The sequence below is a fragment of the Perca fluviatilis genome, chromosome 13 (assembly GCF_010015445.1).
Source record: "Perca fluviatilis chromosome 13, GENO_Pfluv_1.0, whole genome shotgun sequence".
Lineage (NCBI taxonomy): Eukaryota > Metazoa > Chordata > Actinopteri > Perciformes > Percidae > Perca > Perca fluviatilis.
This window is the reverse complement of record NC_053124.1, coordinates 4,950,329-4,975,232: the sequence shown is the minus strand read 5'-3', so window position 1 is coordinate 4,975,232 and position 24,904 is coordinate 4,950,329. Positions and strand designations below refer to the sequence as shown.

General features: G+C 41.5%; 1 protein-coding gene across 3 annotated transcripts; it reads right to left on the bottom strand.

Annotated features, from left to right (window-relative positions):
* Nucleotides 1-907: 907 nt before the first annotated feature.
* si:dkey-81h8.1 (uncharacterized protein LOC100034657 homolog) lies at nt 908-23,520 on the bottom strand. Of its 3 annotated transcripts, none has more exons than XM_039820115.1 (9): nt 22,936-23,520; nt 20,492-20,594; nt 19,725-19,838; nt 19,517-19,573; nt 13,722-13,859; nt 3,903-3,950; nt 3,597-3,710; nt 2,393-2,485; nt 908-1,476 (listed from the first exon to the last, which is right to left on the bottom strand). In XM_039820115.1, exons 2-9 carry the CDS (start codon nt 20,585-20,587, stop codon nt 1,369-1,371), a joined length of 768 nt encoding a protein of 255 aa, XP_039676049.1. In that variant the 5' UTR covers nt 20,588-20,594; nt 22,936-23,520; the 3' UTR covers nt 908-1,368. The 3 variants fall into 3 exon arrangements, with proteins under 3 accessions (XP_039676049.1, XP_039676051.1, XP_039676052.1); XM_039820117.1 differs by having other exon boundaries at nt 20,492-20,591; nt 22,936-23,361; XM_039820118.1 differs by lacking the exon at nt 3,903-3,950 and having other exon boundaries at nt 22,936-23,358.
* Between the last annotated feature and the right edge of the window lie 1,384 nt (nt 23,521-24,904).

Sequence of the window (24,904 nt, the reverse complement as noted above, 5' to 3'; positions counted from 1 at the left end):
AGCAGTAATCAGAGCAAAGGGTGGCTACTTTGAAGAAACTAGAATATAAGACATGTTTTCAGTTATTTCACACTTTTTTGTTAAGTACATAATTCCATATGTGTTCATTCATAGTTTTGATGCCTTCAGTGAGAATCTACAATGTCAATAGTCATGACAACAAAGAAAACGCATTGAATGAGAAGGTGTGTCAAAACTTTTGGCCTGTACTGTAGATTCGATCGTCTTCTCCTTGACTCGAGGTCCTCCGATTTAGCCATTAGCAACTTGTTGCAATTCCCCAGCTTTTCATATTTGGCCTCAAGCACAGTAATCCTATCTTGCAGGGAAGATTCAACATCAATGAGAAGTGTCCCAAAAGAGTCTATAGTAGACTGCAGGGTGCCCAGTGAACTGTGCGTTTCAGCCCTGAAACTTTCAGTAAGTTTTACCAACTGCAAGAGTGACGGGCCTCCTTTGTCGTCGTCGCTGTCATGTGCGGGAGAAGGCTGGTTAGCTTTCTCGTTAGCATGTCGGTTTTGAATTTGAGCTGGGCGTTCTTGACGAGTAGAACCCTTCCTTCATTGGCAGATGTCTTTAAATAGTCCGAACCGAAAATAGGAGAAAGCTAAACAGACATTTAAAACAAAATGAATGGATAAATATGTAGGAGCTGGCAACGGCGTATCTCCTGGGCACTGCCAGGTGCTCTTGAGCAAGGCACCGTACCCCCCCAACTGCTCAGGGTGCTGGTCCAGCACTGGCAGCCCACTCACTCTGACATCTCTCCATTTGTGCATGAATAGGTCCTGAGCATGTCTGTGTGTATTTCAGGCAGGTGTAGTGATTTCTAACAAACAGAGCGTAAATTGTAATTTCCCCACTGGGGATCAATAAATAAACAGTATAAATTATTTCAACAGTAAAATATGTTTTGGGCAAGACAACTTTAATAGTACAAGGTTACATATTGAATCAGTCTTCACTCTAATCAACACAACATGTGCACAGACTTTTAGTGAAGTGAATATATACTCTTGAAGGCGAACAAGATCGGTGCTGTCCAATGTCCAATGTCCAAGCTGAGTACCTAGTATACTAGTACTAGTATAACTAGTAATTATTTTTATTTCTTTATACTTATTCTCTCTACTCTATACTTATTTTAGTGATCTTAGTATTTGAAGAATACATCAACATTGCTTGTAACACTAATCCATATCATAACCCAAACACACTGTATGTAGTGCAGTGCTCATCCTAACCCTGTGTTCATGTATGCCAGAAGTGAAAGGACAGGGTGACTACCTTTGATAACTTGTTGGAGGAATAGTTTTTCAGTTTTTACAGTCTGACTGACATGACATTACACTACAGTGTGTGTTGAGTTCATGGCTCTGTGGTCACAGCTTCTATTGGCTCCACCTGGGGTTCAGTAGGTGGGGTAGAGATGTCCTCCACCTGCTCTGAATCTGGTTCAGTCACAACTACAGCCACCTGTTGACACACAGACAGCAGTAAAATGTGAACATGCCTTGCAGAAAACATCAACCTGGTAATAAACAAAAAAAAGATGCGCTAAGCGCTGGACGGATCAACGGTGCGTCTACATAATAGCCTCGGGAAGGAACTTGTTTTGGTGGAACGTGTTTAATTCAAATTCAAATGTTGTTTTAGTGGAAACAGAAAGCTCAGATTCAACAGATAGTCTAGCTAGCTGTCTCGATTTACCCTGCAGAGCTCTGAGGAGCAGTTAACCATTGTCCTCATAAATTGACTGGAGTTTAAATTGCAAACACAAAGAAAGCGGAAGGTGACGGACATCCGGCTAAAATGAGGGACATCCGGCGGAATTTCCGGCAGCACCTGAACAATCCTGGAAATGAAACGTCATCGATATAGACTACTAATACAGTAATATCAGTGTGCAAACTATATTAACTAACGTTTCATTTTCTGCTTTGATGTAGACTAAGAAACAGGAATTATCACACCTTAAAGGCTCTATTTTCATGCAGAGCACAATGCTCGAGTCATAATGGATGAATGAATATGTAGTATGCATGGGCTTAGTCTGTGATTTGTTGTGGTCAGAGGCGTGGAGGACACTTTATAGACATATTATAGTGGAATTTAAAAAAAACTCAAGAGGGTCTGTTGTGAGTCATTGTCAAACACATCAGCTTATTTCCTTACTTTAAATGCCCTGTGTTTATTATGACAGCCCAAATATCTTGCACCACAGATATGCCAATTTATTCTTGATTCCTCTCACTTTGGCACACAGTGAATCAGCAAAATAAGGCAACTATGAGGCAACTAAGGAAATAACCTCAGTTATGGTGAGAGGCAGCACCCTGCATCATGTCCCTGCATAAAAATAGGGCTCTAACAAAGACTGTGTTTGTGGTACCTGAGAAGGCTCAGCTACAGCTGGAGCAGCCTGCTGCACGGCTGGAACAGGTGGGGGGCGCGTTTGTGGATAGACAGGTCTCTGGCTGGAAGCCTGTATGACACACACAGACACACACACACACACACACACACACAGACACACACCCATACAGACAGACACACACACACACACACACACACACACACACACACACACACACACACACACACACACACACACACACACACACACACACACAGCTCTTACTGCTATGTTTGTTAAGTAGTAGTTTCATCTCAGCCTTCTGTCAAACTACAATATCGGCAGTACTTACAGTAACAGGACACACTTTTACTGGCTCTATTACATTTTTATTTAAGTGAGCACAAAAACTCAAGGAAAGCTGGGAGTTGCACAGTCTGAGCTGTAAGCCTTTGGGGGACTTTCTCAGGGGCACCTCAGTAGTGATGAAGATGGAGGCTGTAAAGTAAGTAAAAACTTCACCACACATATTGTTGGGGAATAAGGAGAACTGAGGAAATGTATTTAACCACCTCATTCGTCACCAAGATGCATTGATGCATGAATTGATATGAATAACATATCTTTATTTAGCTATTGAATTGTAAAAACTTTGAATCACAGTAAATTATTAGAACTTTATAACAGGGTCCAAAATTAGCACCATCTATCAGCCAAATGCTGGTAAAATATGCATTATATAATATAATATATATTTACCTTAAGCTTCATTAACACTACTACGTTTTTATTTTTATGCGGCTTTTTGAGATAAAAACAATCTCTGTCCGCACAAGAGTTTTAGCTCCAGTAGAACTAATCTCCATTCATATTACAGTAACATGTCTGACAACGCATATCAGAATCAGTTTTATTGGCCAAGTATACTTACGTACACAGTGATTTTGACTTTTGTAGGTGTTAAGTCTCTTTATACCATGGTCTGGGTGAATACTCAATTCTGATTGGCTGCAGGTGTCCATAAAAATGTGATGTAGGACACCTACTAAAGGAGTTCTGGTGAAACTGACTGTTTACTGTTCTAAATGAATGTGCTACATTAAAACAAAAAGGAAATGTGAATCTGTTATTTTTAACACTGTGTGCTGCTTCAGTGCCGCTAACACACGTTGTAAGAAATAAGTTATACGCTTATATGCTTTATCCCTGCATTATTTGGGTACTTTTTATCAGAGCTCACCTGGGTTCCACCTGCAGCTAGGACACTGAGTCCAAACAGCATGGCAGTGATGCAGATCAACAGCTCCAGCACCAGAAAGATCACCAGCGTCCCCAGGATCCCGTCAATCAACAGCTATGGCCAGAGAAATCCAAGAGCATATAACGTGAGAAAACAGCAAGAATATGTCAATAAAAAGTGTAAAATACTCAAGACATCTTGTCTATCACTTAAAGACATTTCTGTCTTTTACATGCACTCTACAAAACAAGACAACATAACCTATCTGACCAAAGTATTGTGTTGTAACAGTAGTCAATCACTTACTTTACACTTTTGCTCGATCAGCCCGGTGCATTTCCTGAAACAATGTTGCTGCAGTGGACAGTAAAGACAAAGAAACAAGGAGTCTGCTTTTTCACAACATGTAGTGTCAACTATGACTTCATGTAATTATTTTTACAGTATATGTTTCTACTTAGGGATCAGTGATTAGGTAGATAAGGGACTCTGTTCTACATAGCCTCTATTGCATGAAAATAATCCCGAAGCATGTGGGACTTGATTCAATTAAAGATTGTTAAATCAGTTTTTTAATCCCACATATAGAACTATAATGTAGGTCAAGCATTTGTTAGCTCCCCTCATTAATAATAATTCAGATTTTTTTCTAGAACTACTTTGTACTGCTATATCTGTGGTCTACTGATCTACTGTAAAGAAAAATCTCAAATTATTCCTCCAAGTCCAAATGTATATCATTCTTTCTTTTGTTGAATGAGGGTAGTTGAAAATCCAAAAACAGCTAAAATCATACTCCTGCTTTTTGAAATGTATTTGTATTAATCCAAAAAACAGCTATACTTCTGCTTTTGACCTGTACTAGCTCAATAACAGTTGAGACTGTGTTTCTGCTTATGACATGAGTTTAAACCAAAAACAGCTAAAATATATTTCTGCTCGTGAAACTATAATACTGCTTTTGATTTTGGTTTGTGAGTGTTAATGTGCCTTTAAACTATATGATTGCTTAAAAATATAATCATGCTAAGCGTTGTGTTACTGATAATGATATAAACATGCTTAGAGACAGTTTAGTGTGAATTACTGTGTGAAGCTGCCTGTCTGACCCCGCAGTCGTGTAGAGGAAGTGTCTGCAAGAGGCTTCAGACGCATAAATTGCTTTGTGTAACTGTCTGTCTGAACCTGCACAGCTAGAAAGAGGAAGTGCTGTTGGGTCCCTGTATACATGCACTTGGGGGCTAGGCTCTGGGTGCACATAGGGGAGAAAAAGGTTATTGCATTGACTTAGTGATGAACTGAGCCGTTAGATTGTATGTTAGATAGCAAAATGCATATGCATATAGGAAATATCGTCCAAATATATATCCAACCTAATGTCTGCTTTAAGACTGTATTACCATGTAAGGTGAAACAAAGGTGGAAAAACACCTCGCTGTGATGGGGGGTTGAACCCCAAGAAATGTACATATAAAAATGGGTGCTCAGCCAAAAACAAGGGCTCTTGGGCTGATTTTGTGCTCTCTTGACCTAAACCCTTGCTGTAGGGACATCCTGTGTCTTGGAGCATTTTTGAGTGATTGAACTTAGTTCATTTTTCCATTTATTCATTTTTTTGCTAATTTGTTTTTTCTTGTTAACTTTTTGCTTTTATAAAAAAACATAAAACCACCTGTGTTCGTCTTGAACAAGGTGACCCCAAAAACCTTGTGAGTCTCTTTTTGCCATTTTAGAAGACTTTTTTCCTTTTTTCCTTTTTCTCCTTTTCCTCCACTTTACCCGTGTGACCGGGGACACCCCGAAAGGGTAAGTAGTGGCCTCCTCTTTAACCGTGCGGTTTGCAGCAACCCCGGGGACCGATCTGACAAGCAGACCTTTGATCCTCCAGCTGAGTGGAAACCTCTGTGACCAAGGCAGAGGTAGCTGTCCGAGTGTGAGTAATCAATTGTAATTGTTTGGTTGTAAAGATCTTCTATGTGCTGTGTATTTCACATGCAGGGGACATCTAGGTTGTCAATCAAAAGCCTCTTGTCTCGTCATCGGGTTTCCACCATAGCGAGAACCCGTGAATGCAGGGGTGTGTGTGTCTCTTTAAAAAATAATCTAAAAACCATAGGGAAGTATCTAAACTAATTCCTTTGAACCTGTTTATAATTTATAATATTATAACTTATAATATCCGCACCAATAATGTTTCAATACCTACAGTATTAACTATAGGGAAGTATCTCAAATAACTCCTTTAATATAGGCTTAACCATCCGCCCCGCTGACAGTATCTGTAACGGCTGTACGGCTGAAGAGGGCTTAGAGGGCGAGGGTTATCGGGGGGGAAAAAGGGAGTTGGCTTTAAAAGAATACTGATATTATGCCTCGATAACTGTCACATCGTTCCACACTTTTTATCTCAGACATCTTCAACATGTTGAAATCTGGGGCCATACTCATAAAGTACCATATCTATCACTAGGAGCCCTCATGTCACTCAAAATTCCTCCTGAATGTCTTCCAGGCTCACAGTGGACAAGAGGTTTTGTCAAATTATTAATTTATTTGTTTTTGTCAAAACAGCATCACTAAGCAAAATTAAAAGAAGCGGTAGAAGAATAAACTTGGTGTGTAATATCGCTGATGCTTACATTCCTCTGCTTTAATGTGTTTTTATGTACCATCCTAAATTAAATCTGTGTTAATGCTTCTGTGTAAATGTAGGCTGAACAGCCATGTGCCAGTCCTCCTAGTTTACCTTTGTTTTTTGTCTTTTAATGCATCTGGGCTTCCCCCGGTAATCCCGCGTTTTAACATCACAACGCTATGAACTGTGGCTAATTCCCTCAGGCAAAGTCTGCAAAGATGCAAAACAATTCGACAGTGGGACAGTCCAAGGCCCTCGTGGAGTTTGCGGGAAAGGGCCTCAAAGTTGGTAAATTCGAGTGTGGATGTAAATTGAGATTGGGCCTCTAGTCACAGAGCCACTAACCACCAAATGAAAGAAATATATAGGCAACACAAGTGCAAGGCCAAATTTCTCAGGTTAGCTCACCCTATAATCACTTGTGCAGGTGGTAGATTCCAATTAGGTGAGGCTGAGAGGTTAAAAGTACCTTCAGAAGAGGGGAAGATAGAAAAAACTTAAGGATGCTGTGAGGTTGTCGTTTTATTTGTTAATTTCCCTCAGTTTAAATACGTTTTTGTATTTCTCTGGGTTCAGTTTGTGCCCTTTGTTTGAGTATTTTTTGTTGTTGTTTGGTTAATAAACACCACTGTTTTTGCACTTTGAAAGCTTCCTGTCCAGCTTCCTCAAAACGCCCCACCACCTCATCGGCCTTGACATGAGGTGGGTAGTTTGACAGGGGGATTTCTTTTGTGTGTCAGATTATTATGAATTATTTCTACAGGTAACGTTTAATATAATGCACGGTAGAGAAGGCAAAAATATTTCTAAGTTCTCAGCTGAGATGGACACATTAACGTTAATGCTGCAGTGTTTACCATTGCAATTTAGCCTAGCAGCTAACGAAGTTTCCTTCTGTTTATAGCTTAATCCCTGACAAAACCGCATAATTAAATTTCAGCCTGCATGCACGTTTTGTAGCCTAAAATATTGGTAGAGAGTGACACAAGTTGCCCTTTTGGCTCTCTCTCTGCTCAGCTGCTAGACCTCTATGATGTTGACATCATCATCTTTGCTATCTCTTTTTCCTCTCGCTTTTCCTCACAGCCGCACTAATACGCTACTCTCTGTTACCGCTAGCTCTCCGTTAACGATAGCTCTCACTTACCGCTAGCTCTCACTTACCGCTAGCTCTCCTTGTACATGGACACTGACGTCACTCACTTAAGGTACCCTGCCATTCTCACTCTAACTTACGCTACTCATGTAAGGGGGTTGCGGTTAACTGCCGTACCGCGGTGATAAAAATAAAAAGTCGCAGAGGACACGAGGATGGATGTCTCACACATTCAGTTCCTGGGTTTCAAAGTGAATGTGAAGAAAAGCAACCTCGAGCCAAGGAAACAAGCAGTTTTTGTGGGTCTGCCTGAATTCCATCACAATGTCATGTCAGCATCTCATACTGCTCAGAGGGTGATGAACATTCTGACCCTCCTGGATCGATTACAGCTGGGCAGGCAGGTGGGGTTGATTCAGAACACATCAATGTTTTAGACTTGAGGGCGGTTCATCTTTCTCTAAAAGCTCTCCACCACTCTATTCAGGACAGACATGTCTGTATAACATAAATCACCAGGGAGGCACCAGGTCTCTGCGCTGTCTCCAGGTCGCACAGAAACTCCTATTTTGGGCCTTTCAGCATCTGGCTTCGCTCAGGGCACTTTACATTCCGGGAGTAAACCAGGCAGCAGACCTCGTGTCCCGGACAGGTCCTCCCCCAGGAGAGTGGAGACTCCATCCGAAAGTCATAGCCCTCCTATGGACTCAGTTTGGCATGGCACGGACCGATCTATTTGCATCAGCACAGACTACCCACTGCAGGATGTGGTTCTCCCTGCTGGGTCAGGGAGGTCCCCTGGGTCTCGAGAGTGGCCGGAAGGATTGTTTAATGCTTTTCCTCTGTTCCCTCTGATTAGCCAGGTTCTCAACATGGTCACCATGGGCAAGGTGCTGTTGAAAGCTCCTCAGTGGCCAAGTAAGCATTGTTTTCCAGTGCTCCGTCGCTTGGTTCACAGAGAGCCCCGTTGTCCTGCCAGTCAAAGCTGACTTGCTTTCTCAGGCAGAGGGGCAGATGTGGCATCCGAAATCAGCCATCTTGCAGCTCTGGGCTTGGCCCCTTCTCAGTCCCTCTCTTAGGGGCTAAAAGAAGCAGTCTTGCATACTATAGGTAATGCCAAGACTCCCTCCACTCGTTCTAACTAAGGTCAAAAGTGGAGGGTATTCTCTGAATGGTGTCACAGTAGGCAGGAAGATCCAGCCACTTGCTCCATCCTTCCTTCAGTTACTTCTGGACTCAGGAAGGGCGGCTAGCACTATTTGTCACGTAAACCTGTTACGATCTGTGATTGAGCATACGTCAGTGTGAACGGATACGTACGGTAATACAGGAAGTCAAATGAACAGTTTTTCACATGTGTTAAGTTACGACGTGTGGGAATAAAGTTGAGCTAAAGACGATTTACCGTCTCCTCATAAATATATATTATATGAAGATAGCAACACTTCACATGATGTCAGAAGTGAACCGACACGGCACGCTGACTCAGGAACGTAGTTTCACTGGAGGAAACCGCCCAGGATGGCAAAGTATTCGGCGCCGGAGCAGCTTAACTTCGCTAAACCGGAGGGCTGGCCCAATTGGAAACAACGCTTCTCCAGGTACCGACTAGCAACAAAGCTTAACAAAGAGCCAGCCGATGTCCAGGTCAGCGCATTGATTTATTCAATGGGCCCGGAGGCTGAACAAGTGTACAAATCGTTCGTCTTGGAGGATGACGAGGAAGAGGATTTTGACTATGTGCTGAGGCTGTTTGACGAGCACTTTGTGCCGAAAAGGAACGTGATTTTCGAGAGAGCACGTTTCCACTCGCAGACACAAAAGACAGGTGAGTCCGTTGAACAGTACATAAGGCACCTGTATGAACTCGCAACTCCCTGTGACTTTCATGAGAAGGAGGAGGAAATAAGAGATAGACTTGTCATAGGGATTAAAGAAAAAGATCTTTCATTGAAGCTACAAATGACAAGTGACCTTACTCTGAAAAGGCAGTCGGCATGGCCAGGCACTCTGAGCTATTGAAGCAACAGAATATGAATAATAGAGCGTGTGACGGAGCCCACAGAATGGGTAGCGCCAATGGTGCCTGTGATTAAGCCGACTAAGAATCTGTGTAGGTCTTACTAAACTGAATGAGAACGTGAAAAGGGAAAAGTTCATCTTGCCAACCACAGACAGCATCTTGCACAAACTGGCCGGAAGTAAGGTGTACACAACTCTGGATGCTGCCAGTGGATTTTGGCAGATGGCCCTAGACAAAGAAAGTTCAAACTTTCATAACACCAAATGGTCACTACTGCTTTAAATGGCTCCCATTCGGAATAATCTCTGCACCAGAGATATTCCAAAGAAGGATGCAAGATCTGCTGCAGGATTACGAGGGCATGGTAGTTTACATGGACGACATACTTGTGTTCGGAGCCACTCTGGAAGAGCACAACCGCCGCCTGAAAAGGGTGATGGAGACAATCCGCGCATCTGGCCAAAAACTCAACCGCCAGATGTATAAGTTCAGGCAGCCTTCCCTTCACTTCCTGGGCCAGGTTATAAGTCAGGAGGGCGTAACTCCAAGCCCAGAAAGAGTGTCCGCCATCACCGCCCTGGAGACACCTACAAATGTGAGTGAGTTAAAAAGAGTACTCGGTATGGTGAATTATGTTGGCAGATACATACCCAACTTGTCACAGATCCTTCATCCCCTTAACGAGCTGTTGAAGAAAACAGTAGCATGAGTTTGGGATTCGCAGCAAGAAGCAGCCTTCAAGAAGGTAAAAATACTGATATCCTCTGCACCTGTTCTTCAGTACTTTGATCCAAAAGTGCCCACTGTAGTAGGTGCTGATGCACCCAGTTATGGATTGGGAGGAGTACTGCTGCAAAATCATGGAGGCACACTCAAACCAGTAGCCTACAGCTCTCGTACACTAAATGAAGCGGAAAAGAAGTATGCACAGATAGAAAAGGAGTGTCTTGCTAGTGTATGGGCTTCAGAAAAGTTCTATCTATATCTGTGTAAAAAAGGGAAACCAAATAGTCATCCCACAAACAATGAGAACTGAGATGCTGGAGAGGATCCACCATGGGCATCAAGGCCTAAACAAATCCAGAGAGAGATACAATGATGCCGTCTGGTGGCCAAAGATTAGCCATGCGGTAACGGAGAAAGTCTCCTCATGCCCACACTGTAATGAGCACAAACCAAGCCAAAGCCGGGAACCACTAATCACAATGCCTTTGCCGGAGCTCCCTTCGCAAAATCTAGCTGCAGATCTTTGTGAGTTTAAAGGAAAGCACTTCCTGGTTGTTATTGACTATTATTCAAGATGGCTTGAAGTATTGAGTCTCACCCAGAACACAAGTGAAGCAGTTATAAGTAAGCTGATGAGCATATTCACACGGTTTGGGATACCTGAAGAGCTGATTACAGATAACGGCCTGCAGTTCACCTCACGGCAGTTCCAGGTCTTCACATCCAAGTACGACATCCAGCATACGACATCAAGCCCATATCATCCCCAAGCTAATGGGATGGTGGAGTGAGCTGTCAGGACAGCTAAATGCATCCTTAGGCAACAAGACCCCCAGCTAGCTCTCCTGATCTACAGGGACATAGCCACGGAGCCGACAAAAGAAAGCCCAGCCAGACTCCTCATGGGAAGGAGACCACAGTCCCCAAGCTCCACCATCAGCTGAGACCGGCATGGCACAATCTGTCTACAGTCAGGCAGACAGATGCCAAAGCTAAGCAGGCCTACGAATACACCTACAACAGGAGATACACAGCAAAGAGGCTTCCTGCTTTAGATGTCGGCGACAGAGTGCGACTGAAAACAGACTCAGAGAAGACATGGAGAGGGACCGGGGGTATCCAGGCTTCGTGTTCCCCTCCACGTTCGTTTGTGGTGAAAACGCCACAAGGAGACACCACCAGACGAAACCGGAGGCATCTGCAGATCGTCAACCAAGAAAGGAACGACGCTCCAACACACCAGAAGTCTCCACCCCACCGGGTAGCATGACATCTGCCACCCGTCCAACCCAAACTGACTGGTAAGACTGGTAGCATAACATCATCACCCACAGTTTTGAGGACACGCTCTGGACATGCTGTGAAACCTGCTGTCAAGCTGACTTACTAGTCAAAAAAAAAAGTGTTAACTATTAATGTTTACAAATTGATTACAGACCACTTATGTTAAAGGAAAAAGAGAAAGGTCTGAGCAGAATGTTTTTTTGTTTATATTTGCTTGTTCATTTGTATTACTGTTAATGTCTACTTGAACAGTAAGTTTGAAAAGAATAATATTGATAAGTAGAATAAGAGAAATTATGCTTATTTGATACATGGGTTTCTTAAAAGGAAGAATACGGGAAATATTTTATTTTCATACAAAAGGCAATTTCAGAGTATGTTTCTTATATACAGTTGTTTTGTTTAATAATGAAACCCCAAACTAAAAGGGGGAGATGTCACGTAAACCTGTTACGATCTGTGATTGAGCATACGTCAGTGCATACGCATACGTACGTTAATACAGGAAGTCAAATGAACAGTTTTTCACGTGTGTTAAGTTACGACGTGTGGGAATAAAGTCGAACTAAAGACGATTTACCGTCTCCTCATAAATATATATTATATGAAGATAGCAACACTTCACACTATTAAGGCGTACACTTATGCTATATCTCTCTTCTATTAGGCAGTAGGAGGTGTCCCAGTGGGGAGACATCCCTTGGTTCATTAAGGAAGCGTACCGACTACAACCGTACAGATCTCTCATATCTCCATCATGGGATCTACCTTTGGTGCTAAAGTCCTTGGCTCCTTACGAACCCATAGAACAGGCCAACCTTAGGTTTCTGTCTCACAAAACGGGTTTCCTCTTGGCTATGTGCTCTGCCAAGAGAGTTAGCAAGTTACATGCTCTGTCCTGTGAGGGTAATAAGGGCTTATATTGCACACACTCAGGCTCTGAGAAACTCTCACAACCAGCTATTTGTTTGTTTTGATGGCAAAATGTTGGGACTCCCTGTTTCTAAACAGAGTTTATCCTATTGGATTGTAAATACTATCTCTGCAGCCTATTCTGGGCAGAACCTCCTCTGAACCAGAGGCAAGGCTGCTTCCTGGGCTGCTCTTGGAGGAGTTCCTCTTTCGGAGATATGTGCACCAGCAACATGAAATGCTGCCTGTACTTTTTCCAGGTTCTACAGATTGAATGTGGCATCCATTGCACCATTGGGTTCCGCGGTTCTACTCTCAGCTGCGGGGCAAGGTTGTGATGGGGACCTCTGTTCCTCACGACCCTGATGGTACTAGTCATCAAGGTAAGATAAGACTGAGGTGACGTTCTGATAAGGTCGAAATAGACTATAAATATGGATCTGTGAGACCGAAAGTTTAGAACGGGCTGAGGCATCCTAGGCCAGAGGAAGAGGCACAGCCACCTGGATGCTCTTATGGACGGTGGCCAAGCTTCCCAAGGTCAGTCACATGACTTTGTTGACATAAGGTCTCGAGGATAGGTTGAAGGATTGCAGTATTCAAGGTAAGACCATGGTGACGGTCATCACTCGGTCTCATAGATCCATAGTTGTAGTCATAACTTACGTTCTGAATGCACAGCAGTACTGTGGTTGAACAAATCATCTCTATGAACAGTGTCACTGCTCAGTTATTAACTTCAGTTATTACTATGGGCTCAGAGCTGTGAACGTAACAAGCAGCAGCCAGTGTCCCTAACTTGTCCCAGACTGATGACCTTTTTTGTTCTCCCTCAAATGCTTTGTGAATTAACAAAAGACCAGAATGACCACACTAGTTTCAGGAGTTTTTGCTAACTTGGCAAGTTAGGAGCTACACCTTTACCTTTATCAACTTATCACAGTGGTCAGTAAATATCAGTGATGATGTGACAGCAGCTCTACAGTAGCCACTTCTGGACTGGAAATATATTTTTCATACTTACACAGTGACTTGTTTCTAGTTTGATAAAACAAAGTGACAGTATAACCTGAGAGGGTTTCTTTTGTTCGGGATATATTACTATAATGCAAACATTGTTTCAGTCTTGCACCAGGCAAGACTCATATTTTCCAAAGATAAACAATGCAGATAGCAAACCTAAACACTGATCAAAGGCTAGTTAATTTATATTACTAATTATTAATAGTCACCCAAGTTTATCTTGGAGATGTAATTCAGTCATCTGCTGTGGATGTCAGTCCTAATCAGACTGTAACATGACTTTACTACATTTTTACAGCAGAAAAGCTTTGTTACAGTAGTAACTCTTCTCTTTTTCCACAGATTTTTTTTATGACAATTAAACCCCTTATCTATTGCATTTTATATAATGCTCTGGCCTTAGTGTGTAGGTTTTGAAGAGAATACCACAGCATGTAGCTCCAGTCTGCGGCAGTGTTCACAGTGGTAAGAGTCCTGGCGGTAGGGCAGGTGTTTGGACATCAGACCCAGGGCAGCAGTGGCAAATGCAGCACTGATGAGGTGCAGAACCAGGACACATTTAACCTGCACATGATAACAGAAGTGTTCATATACAATAATGTAATAACACCAGGGTTATTGTAGTAAACTAAAACAAAAATAAGCAGTGAAAAATATTTTTAGTGAACTGGAACTAAATAAAAACTAAAACCTTCAAGAAAAACAAATTAAACTGAAACTTTTTTGCCAGGTTAAAAACTAATAAAAATATAATAAAAATGAATGAAACATTAAACATCATGGCTATTCTCCAACCATGTATTTTGTATGTGTATATAGCTACACACGTCTGAGACATTATACCTGGCCCTAACAAAAACAAACTAAAATTAAATATATATAAACTAAAAAACCTTAGTTTATACCTTTCTCAAAAACTGAAACTAAACTAAAACTAGAAAAGGCATTCTGAAAACTAACAATAACTGAAAATAAAAGGGTGAAAAAGTCATTAAATGCAATAATTAAGATCCGTGTGTGTGATGGAATAGTGGCAATAGAATGTGCCAGAGGCAATCAAATTTGGGCTATTAAGGCTAAAACAAATCTCCGGGGAGCATACCCCCAGACCATACACTACCAACATTTTGGGCCCTGTAGAAATGTATTCATTCTAGCATCTTTTTGGGCCCTCCTCACATGAGGGCCCTGGGTACTCAGTCCCCTTTTCCCCCCCAGTCCGACGCCCCTGGGCATCCCTACAGAGATAGGCCTTTTTGTTAATGAGTAAGATCCTTTTTGTTTAACCAGAAACAGCTCCAAAATCGCTATCGCCAAACCAACTCAAATAAACAATACTTTTAGCGTGTATAGAGCCAGAATATTCTCCATGTAAACGAGTGAATTAAGTTTTATTTTGTTTCTGTTGACTTTGAATGAATTGTGTTTTTACGATGATAAAAAATGTTGTAATCTATATAATTAAATAGAGTCTGGTGGGTTCACAGGTTCATGTTAAACAAAAAGGATTTTACTCTTTTACAAAAATATTAACCTCTGCAGGGATCCTTTGCATAATGTTTCAGCAATTTCAGCATGTCAATGGCAATACAAGCACTTTTTTGGAAGTAAATTGAAGGTGCACAATTGCCCAATGACTCACATTGCAGCTTGTTTCGCCGCTCCTGACTCCAGCAATCTTGCTTAATACTGAACCACTTTCAAAGATTGTTGTTCCCATCAGTCACTTGGACACAAAAACATAGGAAAAAAGGGTCCAGGTTGAAAAAAAAACTAAAGGCCTATGTCAACTGGCGGCCCGCAGACCACATCCGGTCCGCCAAAGATTTCAGTCCGCCCGCAGAATAATCATTAATTCAGAAAATGTGAAGAGGAAGATGGAGAGGTTACACAGGTAGAGCACAAACCCAGCCCCCTGTATTTGCATCTCTATTCACATGCCAGGATTCTGTAAGCGATGCCCATGCTCCATACACACAGCTGAGCCGAGAGGTGTGTGTACACAACACGCAGTACATTATCAATACCCACTCACCTGTTCTACAGGCATAAACATGTAGGAAGCGATATTTCAATCTGCACTGTCTGGGCCCCGCACTGTTTTACGCAAACACAGCTCTAGCCTACTCTGCAAATAGCGAATTTTTGCAAACAAGCTAAAACAAAAGCTGTCAGTTTGTAGTCTAACTGTTTATCTTAGTTTGCCGGGAATCTTGAAATTTGGACAAATTATTATGAACTTAACTGCTGGTTAAACACACCATCCTCTCTGCTGGAGCAGTCAATCTATGGACGCGTTATAAGACCAAAATAGATGCATGTGGCTACTTAATATGCACGTGAATGACACAATCGTTATGTTTGAGTTCTTCATTCTTGATGATGATGCTGGTTGTATTATTTTGTAACAGCATCGTTTCTTTGCAAATGAAGCATACATGGCAAATGCAGAGCCTGCTTATCAGTCCATCATTAAAGCTGTTGTTTTCCATGTCAACTTTTCACTTCAGCCTCTTTTTTTCTTTCTTTCTGCAAGCATTTTCCACCAATCAGGACACTGCATATTACAACAACCATGTTTCCATAATCACAGACTTTAACCAGAGAATGTCTGATAAGGGGAGAACTTCCACTCTCCGGAAACTTCCGGCTTCTGAACTGGTTGCAGTTCCACTCTGGTTCCATATGAGGGTGTTCACGGGCAAGTGCAGAATGAATCGAGGTCTATGGAGCGATACCCCTCAAAATCCACTTTTCTCATGATATAAGTTTTTGTCTAGTAATTTGAATGTTGCATTCAAAGGAGGCAAAGAAAATACACACTGCTGGGTGTTAGATAAGTCGCTTTTTTGTTCTAAAAAGCCTTTTAAAATGTCAATGACGTCATACACATCGTACGGCCAGATATACTGCTTTACAGCAAACTCTGAGTCACTTCCTTTTTTTCTCTCGAGGCATCGACAACACAGCTGACAGGTTAGGCAAAAAAAAGTGCCAGTAACCAAAACAAAAGTTGCTATGGACAAAAAAAGAACTTGGGCGAAAAAGTCCACCTTAACATTTTTAGAGAATGCCCGTAGACGGGCTCTGACATTCTGGTTCCGCTTCGGATGCCATCAAGCGGGATCTCTGGTCGTAAACAGTCCTTCACTGACTAATCAGCATTCATTAGCAGAATGCTAGCGTGTTATGGGCAACAACGACTCAACCTGTAAGAAATCGAAAGGACATCAGTACTCGTTCATTCAACTTTCGACAATCAGGCAAAAAGAGACAAATTTAGCCGTCTAGCTCCATAGACTCCCATTCATTTTGCACTCGCCCACGATCACCCCCAGTGGAGCTCTGGTGGAACTGCAACCAAATTCGGTACAGTGGGGCTTAATAGGGAGTGAACAGGCTCTCCGTAGACGGGCTCTGCTTTAACCATCACTCCTCAGTGAACTGCCTCCTAGTCTGAGATCTTTTTCTAGTTAAAGTGATGGTTCGGAGTAATTTCACCCTAGGGTCCTCGAGCCAAACACCCCCCCGGAAGCTTTTTTCACCTGGGTCGAATATTGGACGAGTTAGCGTTATCAGCTGAACAGCTTAGCGCAGGGGCTAATGGATCCAGGTGTTGGAACCTAACAGTTTTGATGAAGACTATTCTGTGAGGCCTGAAACTTCCCTGAGGCCAAAGAGCGGCCTGTAGGGAAGTCACCAGCCTGTGACCCCTCACTCCTAACAAAGAATTCCCCAAAATGGAGGATTTACCTCCAAGACATGAGGAGAAATGGCAGACTGGTGGAGGGCTTGAGAACTGCAACGATGAGTTCTCACACCTTCGTTGAGTTCGGGATTTCTGATTGGCCGCGGCTCCTTGAACGCACCACTCGCCGCCAGCAGGCGGCGGAGGGGAGATAAAAGTAGCCGGCGGTCACCGCCCGGGGCTCTTCGTGGTTTCATTACCGTAAGAAGACACATCGTTCAGCGGTGTTCGAGAATCAACATCGTATCATTCGCTGGTCGAGTGAGAGACGTTTTGTATCGTTTGTGATACAAAGGATCCAGGTGAATACGAAGCCCGTATTACACCAATTACATTCTCTGGCGAGAATGTAAAAGTAAGAGGCTTTTATAGTTCTGGGCAGACTTGAGAACTAGGGTGTTTATTAATGAGTAAAATGTATTGCTATTTTTGTTTACCATTAATGTGTGATCGGACAGCTGTGTCCTATGTACTGTTGTGAAGAATATCACTGATCAAGATATTGTTGAAAGTTGTGTTGAACTGTAGCTGATAACTCCCGCCGAGGAGGAATTACTGTACCAGCGGAGTCAGCTGCGCGCTCGCAGAGCGTAGCGGGGAATAAACGCTCTTTACCGTTAAACAAACCTCAGATTCTGCTATAACGCCACGTTAAGTTAGAATCTCGAGTAAAACGAAGAGAGCGGTTAGTCCCATCACCCCAGAGATCAAGGTTTTTAAGTGTTTGTTTCATAAATCGCGTTTTCCCTCCTTTCTCTCTCTCTCTCTCTCTTTTCCTCTTAACACACACCCACACACACACACACACACATATACAAGCTAGCCACGTAGCTCCCGAGCTAACGCTGCTAGCTTAACCATGTGGAGTTTGTATAGAGCTAACCCGTGACCTAGCATAGCATAAACGTGCGCGTTGCCTAGCAACCCCCACCTCGGCTTCTTCAGCCCCTCCCCGTGCCCCAGCACCACTACCGCCCTCTTGAGGCTAAATAGTTATGTGCAGCTCACCGGAGTAGCCATTTTGGGAGTTTTTGTGTTAGACTACATTTCGACACTGCCCCCTCCACTTTAACTCACTCTCTCACACACACACACACACGCCGCACAGACACAGATGTGTCCACGACACATGCTGCTTTGTTTTGCTTTGTTTTTGATATTGTAAAAGGGTATATAAGTTTATTATTGAAGGATTACTGATTGGCTACTGATAATTGTGACGTTTATAAATCTTATTATACTTAAATAGCAGTTGTTTGTGATTATTTGTGGACTTATTGCTGGTAGAACGGGTCCGTGCTTGAAATCACCCCTTCCTTTGTTTCCTTTTAAAGGATTTCCACAGAAATGAGACTGTTCCACAGTTTGATTATTGGTCCCTGACTTGCAGGGTGGTGCCCCGTTTTGATTATTTGTTGATTTGATAAAGTTATTAATAACCATATTCATAACTTTATTAATATTGATAAAACATATTTGATAATTTGCCAATGATCAAATCTGTACCCTACAAGTATCCTACACAGGCTTGTATCTCTCGTAAATCACCCCACTAATAATGCCCGAAATGATACCAAACTTTTACACTAGTACAATTAGGTTATGCATTCATAAAACGATGGATTGTAAAGTTTGTAAGTATACCAGAAGTTTATGTAAATAACACTTGCCTGCTGGCTTCTGCTCTCTGCTGTTGTTGTTGCTGCTGCTGCCGGCAGTAAGACAAGTGCTTAGGGCCGTCTACAAATTACAACACCGAAAAGAGATACAACTAAAAAATATATTAATTAAACTTTTTTTTTAAAGTAAGTGCTGTAGTATAACTAGCAGGAGACAAGTTATACGTGAGGTAAGTTTGGAGACATTACCTTATTTAATCATTAAATTAATAAATATTTTTGTTGTATCTCTTTTCGGTGTTGTAATTTGTAGACGGCCCTAAGCACTCTAGCAGCAGCAGCAGCACCATCGTTTTATGAATGCATAACCTATTTGTACTAGTGTAGAAGTTTGGTATCATGTTGTGCATTATTAGTGGGGTAACTTACGAGATACAAGCCTGGATCCATTAGCCCCTGTGCTAAGTTATTCAGCTGATAACGCTAACTCGTCCAATGTTCGACCCAGGTGAAAAAAGCTTCTCGGGGGGTGTTGGTGGAGGTCATGGTGCAAAGGACCCTAGGGTGAAATTACTCCGAACCATCACTTTAAAGAGCCAGTTATCATTATGGAGTTTCCATGTTTTTAGGGGTTTGTTCACATGTAAAAAATATAGCATTAATTCAGTAAGAAAGTGAAAATATTGAACAAGAATAGGCGTATTAGGTATACATTTTTTTTTTAAAAGTCCGGCCCCCGGAGTGTCTGCTTTGAAAAATTCTGGCCCTTGGAAAAATGTAGTTGATGACCCCTGGCCTACGTGTTATAGTTTATTGTATATATCTATCTGATTGTGTGTGATGTGTAAACTTACCCAAAAAAGAGTAGGTTTCCTTCCACTGTGGACCAACACTGACCCAGACAAAGTCACCTAGTGGGTTACAATACAACTTGCTTAGACAAAGCAGGAGGAATTGTGGGTTGGATTTGAATATGAAGTATTAAGTCCACAAGTTATATCTTAATAAAGTGCTGACAAAAATATGAAAGCAAAACGTCCCATTCAGTGGCCTCTAACTGACCTGTATGACAACAATCAGGAAGAGGGCCACATCTCCCGTAAAGTGGACCTCATGGATCTGGAGCACAGAGGCACTCAGACAGAGAATCAAAGCCCCGATAACGATCTGGATGGCCTGAGAGGTGGGGTAAAGAGCAGGTAGACAAGCTGATCAGCATGTTAAGTCCTACAGATGCATACAAAATATGGCAAATAGGGTTGTAGCAATTTACCGGTTTCAGGATATAACGTGCCAAAAGAAACGTGCAGTTATCATACAATTTGCTTATTTAAGGTATTGAAAAACGTTTAGTATTTATTTTCAAAAGGGAAACTTATTTTGCATACTTCCATTCAAAGAAATTGTTTCAAGTTTCAATTATGATAAGGCATTCAACCAAAAAAAGGCTTTTTATTTGTTGAGGGTCATTGTAACTGATAATATTAATAATAATAATAATAATAATAATAATAATTATTATTATTATTATTGTGTAATACAGTATACCGTGAGACCGTGACATTTTCTAAAATGGTTATTGTACTTTAAAAATCTCATACCGCTGCAACCCTAATGGCATTGTTGAAAAAAATGCACTAAAATATCCCTTTAAATCAAATCCCAAAACCAGGCTGATACGTTTTTCTGTGTTGAACACATGAGATCATAATTATAGTATGATATGTCCCACACAAAGTCAGGGATGCATGCATATGTGAGTTTGAATCACTACTGACAGGACATATCGTAAATAATTTGGTTAACAAACTCTGAATGCTCCTGCTCACCCCCAGAGTCTTGGGCTCCATCTTGAGGTGGGACTGCAATTGGCCTGGGGAGAGTGTGCCCACTGCAACCACCGGGTCTTTGTCATTAAGAGCCATCTTGCTGCTGATAGAGAAATTAACATTATGTAGAAAAGGATTGAGTAGGGATGTAATGATGCATTGTTAATTGGATAAAAATCTGTGTAAAGATTACAACCAGTTAAGATAAAAAAAAAATAATTGAAATGCAATTTTTAAATGGCCTAGGGCAAAAAAGTGAAACAAAAGTATCACCTTTTGTTTCACTTTTTTGACTTCAGACGTCACTAAGCCATCTTAGTTATTTTATTGGAAGAGTTTTTTATTCTATTTCATTTTTTTCTAGTTAGTTTCATGTGGGATTTGTGTTAAACATTTAATTATTATTTTTAGTATTTGCATCTTGAATATGTAACTGATTTCTTTAGAATATTACACTCTTAAAGTGTACATCATTTTAAATTTCTTTTATCATTTAATGAAGTATTAGGTCACTGTATGACTCTCTTTTAAAGTGTGGGATTTTACATAACCTATGTATTATGTACTGAAAAGCCTGTTGTAGTCATCCTTGATGTTCACTCACATGTTTCATCCAAGGCCTGTGTAAAAGACCAATTCATATGTTCCAGCTCTCAGGCCATTAAAGGGGATTGATTAGATAAAAGTTTCTACACTAGATGTCTATCTGATAGTGCTATAGCAACATTTATGGAAGTAATTCTAACAGCATTTAATTCAGTACCATGCCTTAATATAACAGAGGATTCCTGGTAACTTTAGTCCCTCCCAAATTGATCATTTTGTAGACGGTGATGCGGCCTTGCTACGGACGACTTTAGACTCTGTTCCTCCTCTCAAAAAGAAGGTGATGAAACAAAGGAAATTAGCACATTGGTATAACTCCCTAACCCGCAAATTAAAACAAACCTCACGAAAACTTGAAAGGAAATGGCGTTCCACCAATCTGGAAGAATCTTGTTTGGACTGGCTAGACAGTCTGAAAACATAGAAACGCCCTCAGAAATGCCAGAGCAGCCTTTTACGCATCATTAATAGAAGAAAATAAGAACAACCCCAGGTTTCTTTTCAGCACTGTAGCCAGGCTGACAGAAAGTCACAGCTCTATTGAGCCATCTATTCCTATAACTCTGAGTAGTGACGACTTCATGAGCTTCTTTAATGATAAAATAATAACAATTAGAGATCCATGGTAACACTTTCTATGAAGCCTGTCTCTATAATGCATAATAAACACAGTTAAAAGTGTGTTATAATCCTATAATGCTCTATAAGTATAATTATGTTAACCAAGGGTAAAGCTTCTTTAAGTAGCCTAGTTGGTATGGGGTCTAAGAGACAGGTAGTTGGCTTAGCTGTCACATTGATGCTTCAACATTATTCACTGGTATTTTTTCTGTACTAATTAAGCTTCTTCCCCAGAGTCCTTGTGCTTTCTCACCTCGCAGGTTTCCTTGGATCATGGTGACACCTGGATCGTGGTTGCGCCTGCTGCCGTGGTCTTGCCACTCCGCTTCTATTATTTTTAGATATGTTTCTATTATAATTACTGCTATTATTGCTTCTATTAATATAATTATATTAAATATACTGCTAATCTTATTATTAGTAGTCTTATTTCTATTATTTTTATAGTAATTAATGTTATTGTGGTTGCTGCAAAGTAAGGGCATGCTCATGGGGGAATGTTGGGTGTCTAAATTATAGTGTGGTCTAGTATATATGAAAAGTGTCCTGAGATAACTTCTATTATGATTTGACACTATAAATAAAATCGAATTGTATTAATATTGATCTAGAAGTAATGTCCTCCTGAACAAAGCCTGAAGGCTGACTTTCAATTTCAACACACATTAACAGACATGAGTCAGCAAAACTAAGGGCTTCTGCTATTTCTGAGGAGACTACAAAATTACAGTGTTGGCCTCCATCATTTTTATCGGCTGAGTATTGTATACGTATGGGAGAGTATTCCAGATTTTTTTTATATAGCCTATTGACAGCACCATCCAAAAACACTGTTTTTTTTTTTTAAATCAATTTCTATAAACTCTATAAAGACACAGAGCATTCAGTGCTTCGTGTAGGCTAGTTAAAATCGCGAACACTGAGAACAGTTTATGCCGTGGTCCGCAGCACAGACTGATGGGACCGCAGTGGGATTTGGCACAGCTCCAGGAGCCTCGGCAAAACAGATCGGGCCGTTCCGTGCAGGACAACTGAATATTTTTGGATAGCCCTCTAATGATGTTCTTTCCTCAGGACTGAGTCCACAAACTATTGTGATGAAAGCTGACGTATCGCTTCTTGAGCGCTGTTTTCAATGACACTTCGTCCTCTCCCAGGTTAGGCTACTTGTCCTTGTTCCTCCTGCGGGACAAAATGCCGTAAACAGCTGATCTTACCTCCGCTGTGTTCTAGCAGCTAGCCGTCTCTTTGGATCTGCTCGGTCACGGTGTAGCCTACAGCCGGGTCTGCTGTCGGTGTTGTGTAGGTGCTCTGCTGCAGCAGGGTGTGTTCAGGAGCTGGATTTCACTGCAGCACACTGATGCTGCGACTTGTTCTGCAGACTTGCTGTCTGATGCAGTTCACATGCACGACTGCAGACAGGGGAGCCAGCGGGCTGGTGGGCACTATTATGTAGACTGTACCTTCGCAAAAAGTGTAATACAGCTAGCACTGAATGATGCTTTATTAATACAAGTTTAGTCACAGCGAATTGTGACAGGACACACAGAGGGAAGTAGCAGATGGTTTTTGGGACCTCAATCTACTGGCACACGCCCCAACCAGAGAGAGAGAGGGTGTGTGTGTGTGAGGGGGGGGTTACACAGAAAGCCTAAGTGAAGAGAGAAGACAAGGAGGATAATCTAGGGAGAGAGAGAAAGTGACAGAAAGTTTGTCTCAATAGTTGAAACATGAACCCAAAACCCATTAACATTTGGATCTGATGAGATAAACAAAAGCATTCCCAGCAACAATTCCATGCAGTATTCTCCACTGTGTTTCTAAAGTTCTCTCCACTCAGGCTTTAAATAATCCCTCAGGATTATGTTAATAATAATTTATAAATATAAATTATTGTTTTTTTGTGTTGTTTTATTTTTAGTGGCCAATACTTGTTTTGTAAAATTCAGCAGGCAGAAAATAGAGCAAAAAACACATAAAATGGTCACTTAGTTTTATTCACAGTTTATTAATATCTAACGCTGTCCAAACTGCTCTAAATTCCAAATGTCAAGTTCATTGAGTACCCAGAAATACACCCGCCAAGTGTGAAGTAGATCGGATGAAATGTTATTGAGAAATTTAATGACAACCGGACACGCAGGCAGGCATGCACACACACACACACACACACACACACACACACACACACACACACACACACACACACACACACACACACACACACACACACACACACACACACACACACACACACACACACACACACACACACACACACACACAGAGGGTCCTGCCTTTTTAATTGAATGTCATACGTTTGGGATTGATGAAATAGATTTTGGCCATGAGGTGGCACTAAAAGACAACCAGGTTTGCTGTGGCTATCATAGTGTATGCAAATACAGCATGGGTCTAGCAGTAGAGTGGAGTCTAAAACGCTAAAACAAGACATACAATGAAACCTTCAAATACTGACCAGTATTGAAGCTGTCTGAAGGTACTGAACATTGGGTGTCTGGAGGACAAGGAGCCACATTGTGATGTTTTATGTCAGTTATATCCACAGTGATTGAGCTCATTTGACATAAAGTCTAAGCAATGTAAAATGCAGGCAAATGCACCACTGTCCCTCACTCTTCCACACATTAAACTTGGGAAGGGAGCTGCTAGTGCTTACTCACATTTTAACAGAATATTAACATTTCAACTCTAGAGTAGCCTACTTCATGGGAAAGCAGTGGTGCCTTGGTCAAAGTCATTGTTAAAGTTTCCTAACATACCTTACATGTATGTGTTGGGGTGGCCTCTCTACTGAGCTCGCTGTGCCGACCCAGCAGCAGCACTTCTTTTGTCTTGTTGTGACAGCTGTGTTCAGTGTCATGTTGTGGAACTAGGAAATCAATGCATGCAAACAGTTTTTTTTTTTTTACAGGGAATGCACATTTAATAACATCACATTCCAGTGAGGGATTTTCATAAAGGCCACTAGATATATAGATAGATTTTTGGATATCATCCTGTATTATTGTTGGATGCAATGATATATTCCTCTTTTAGGAATATATCATTGCATCCATTTCTCTATTAAAGAATAGCGCTGCCCGGGTGACATAGACACCTTTACATTGACATTGCCTTCCCCAAGTTAATAAATAAAATGACTCATGCATGCACATTCTTGCA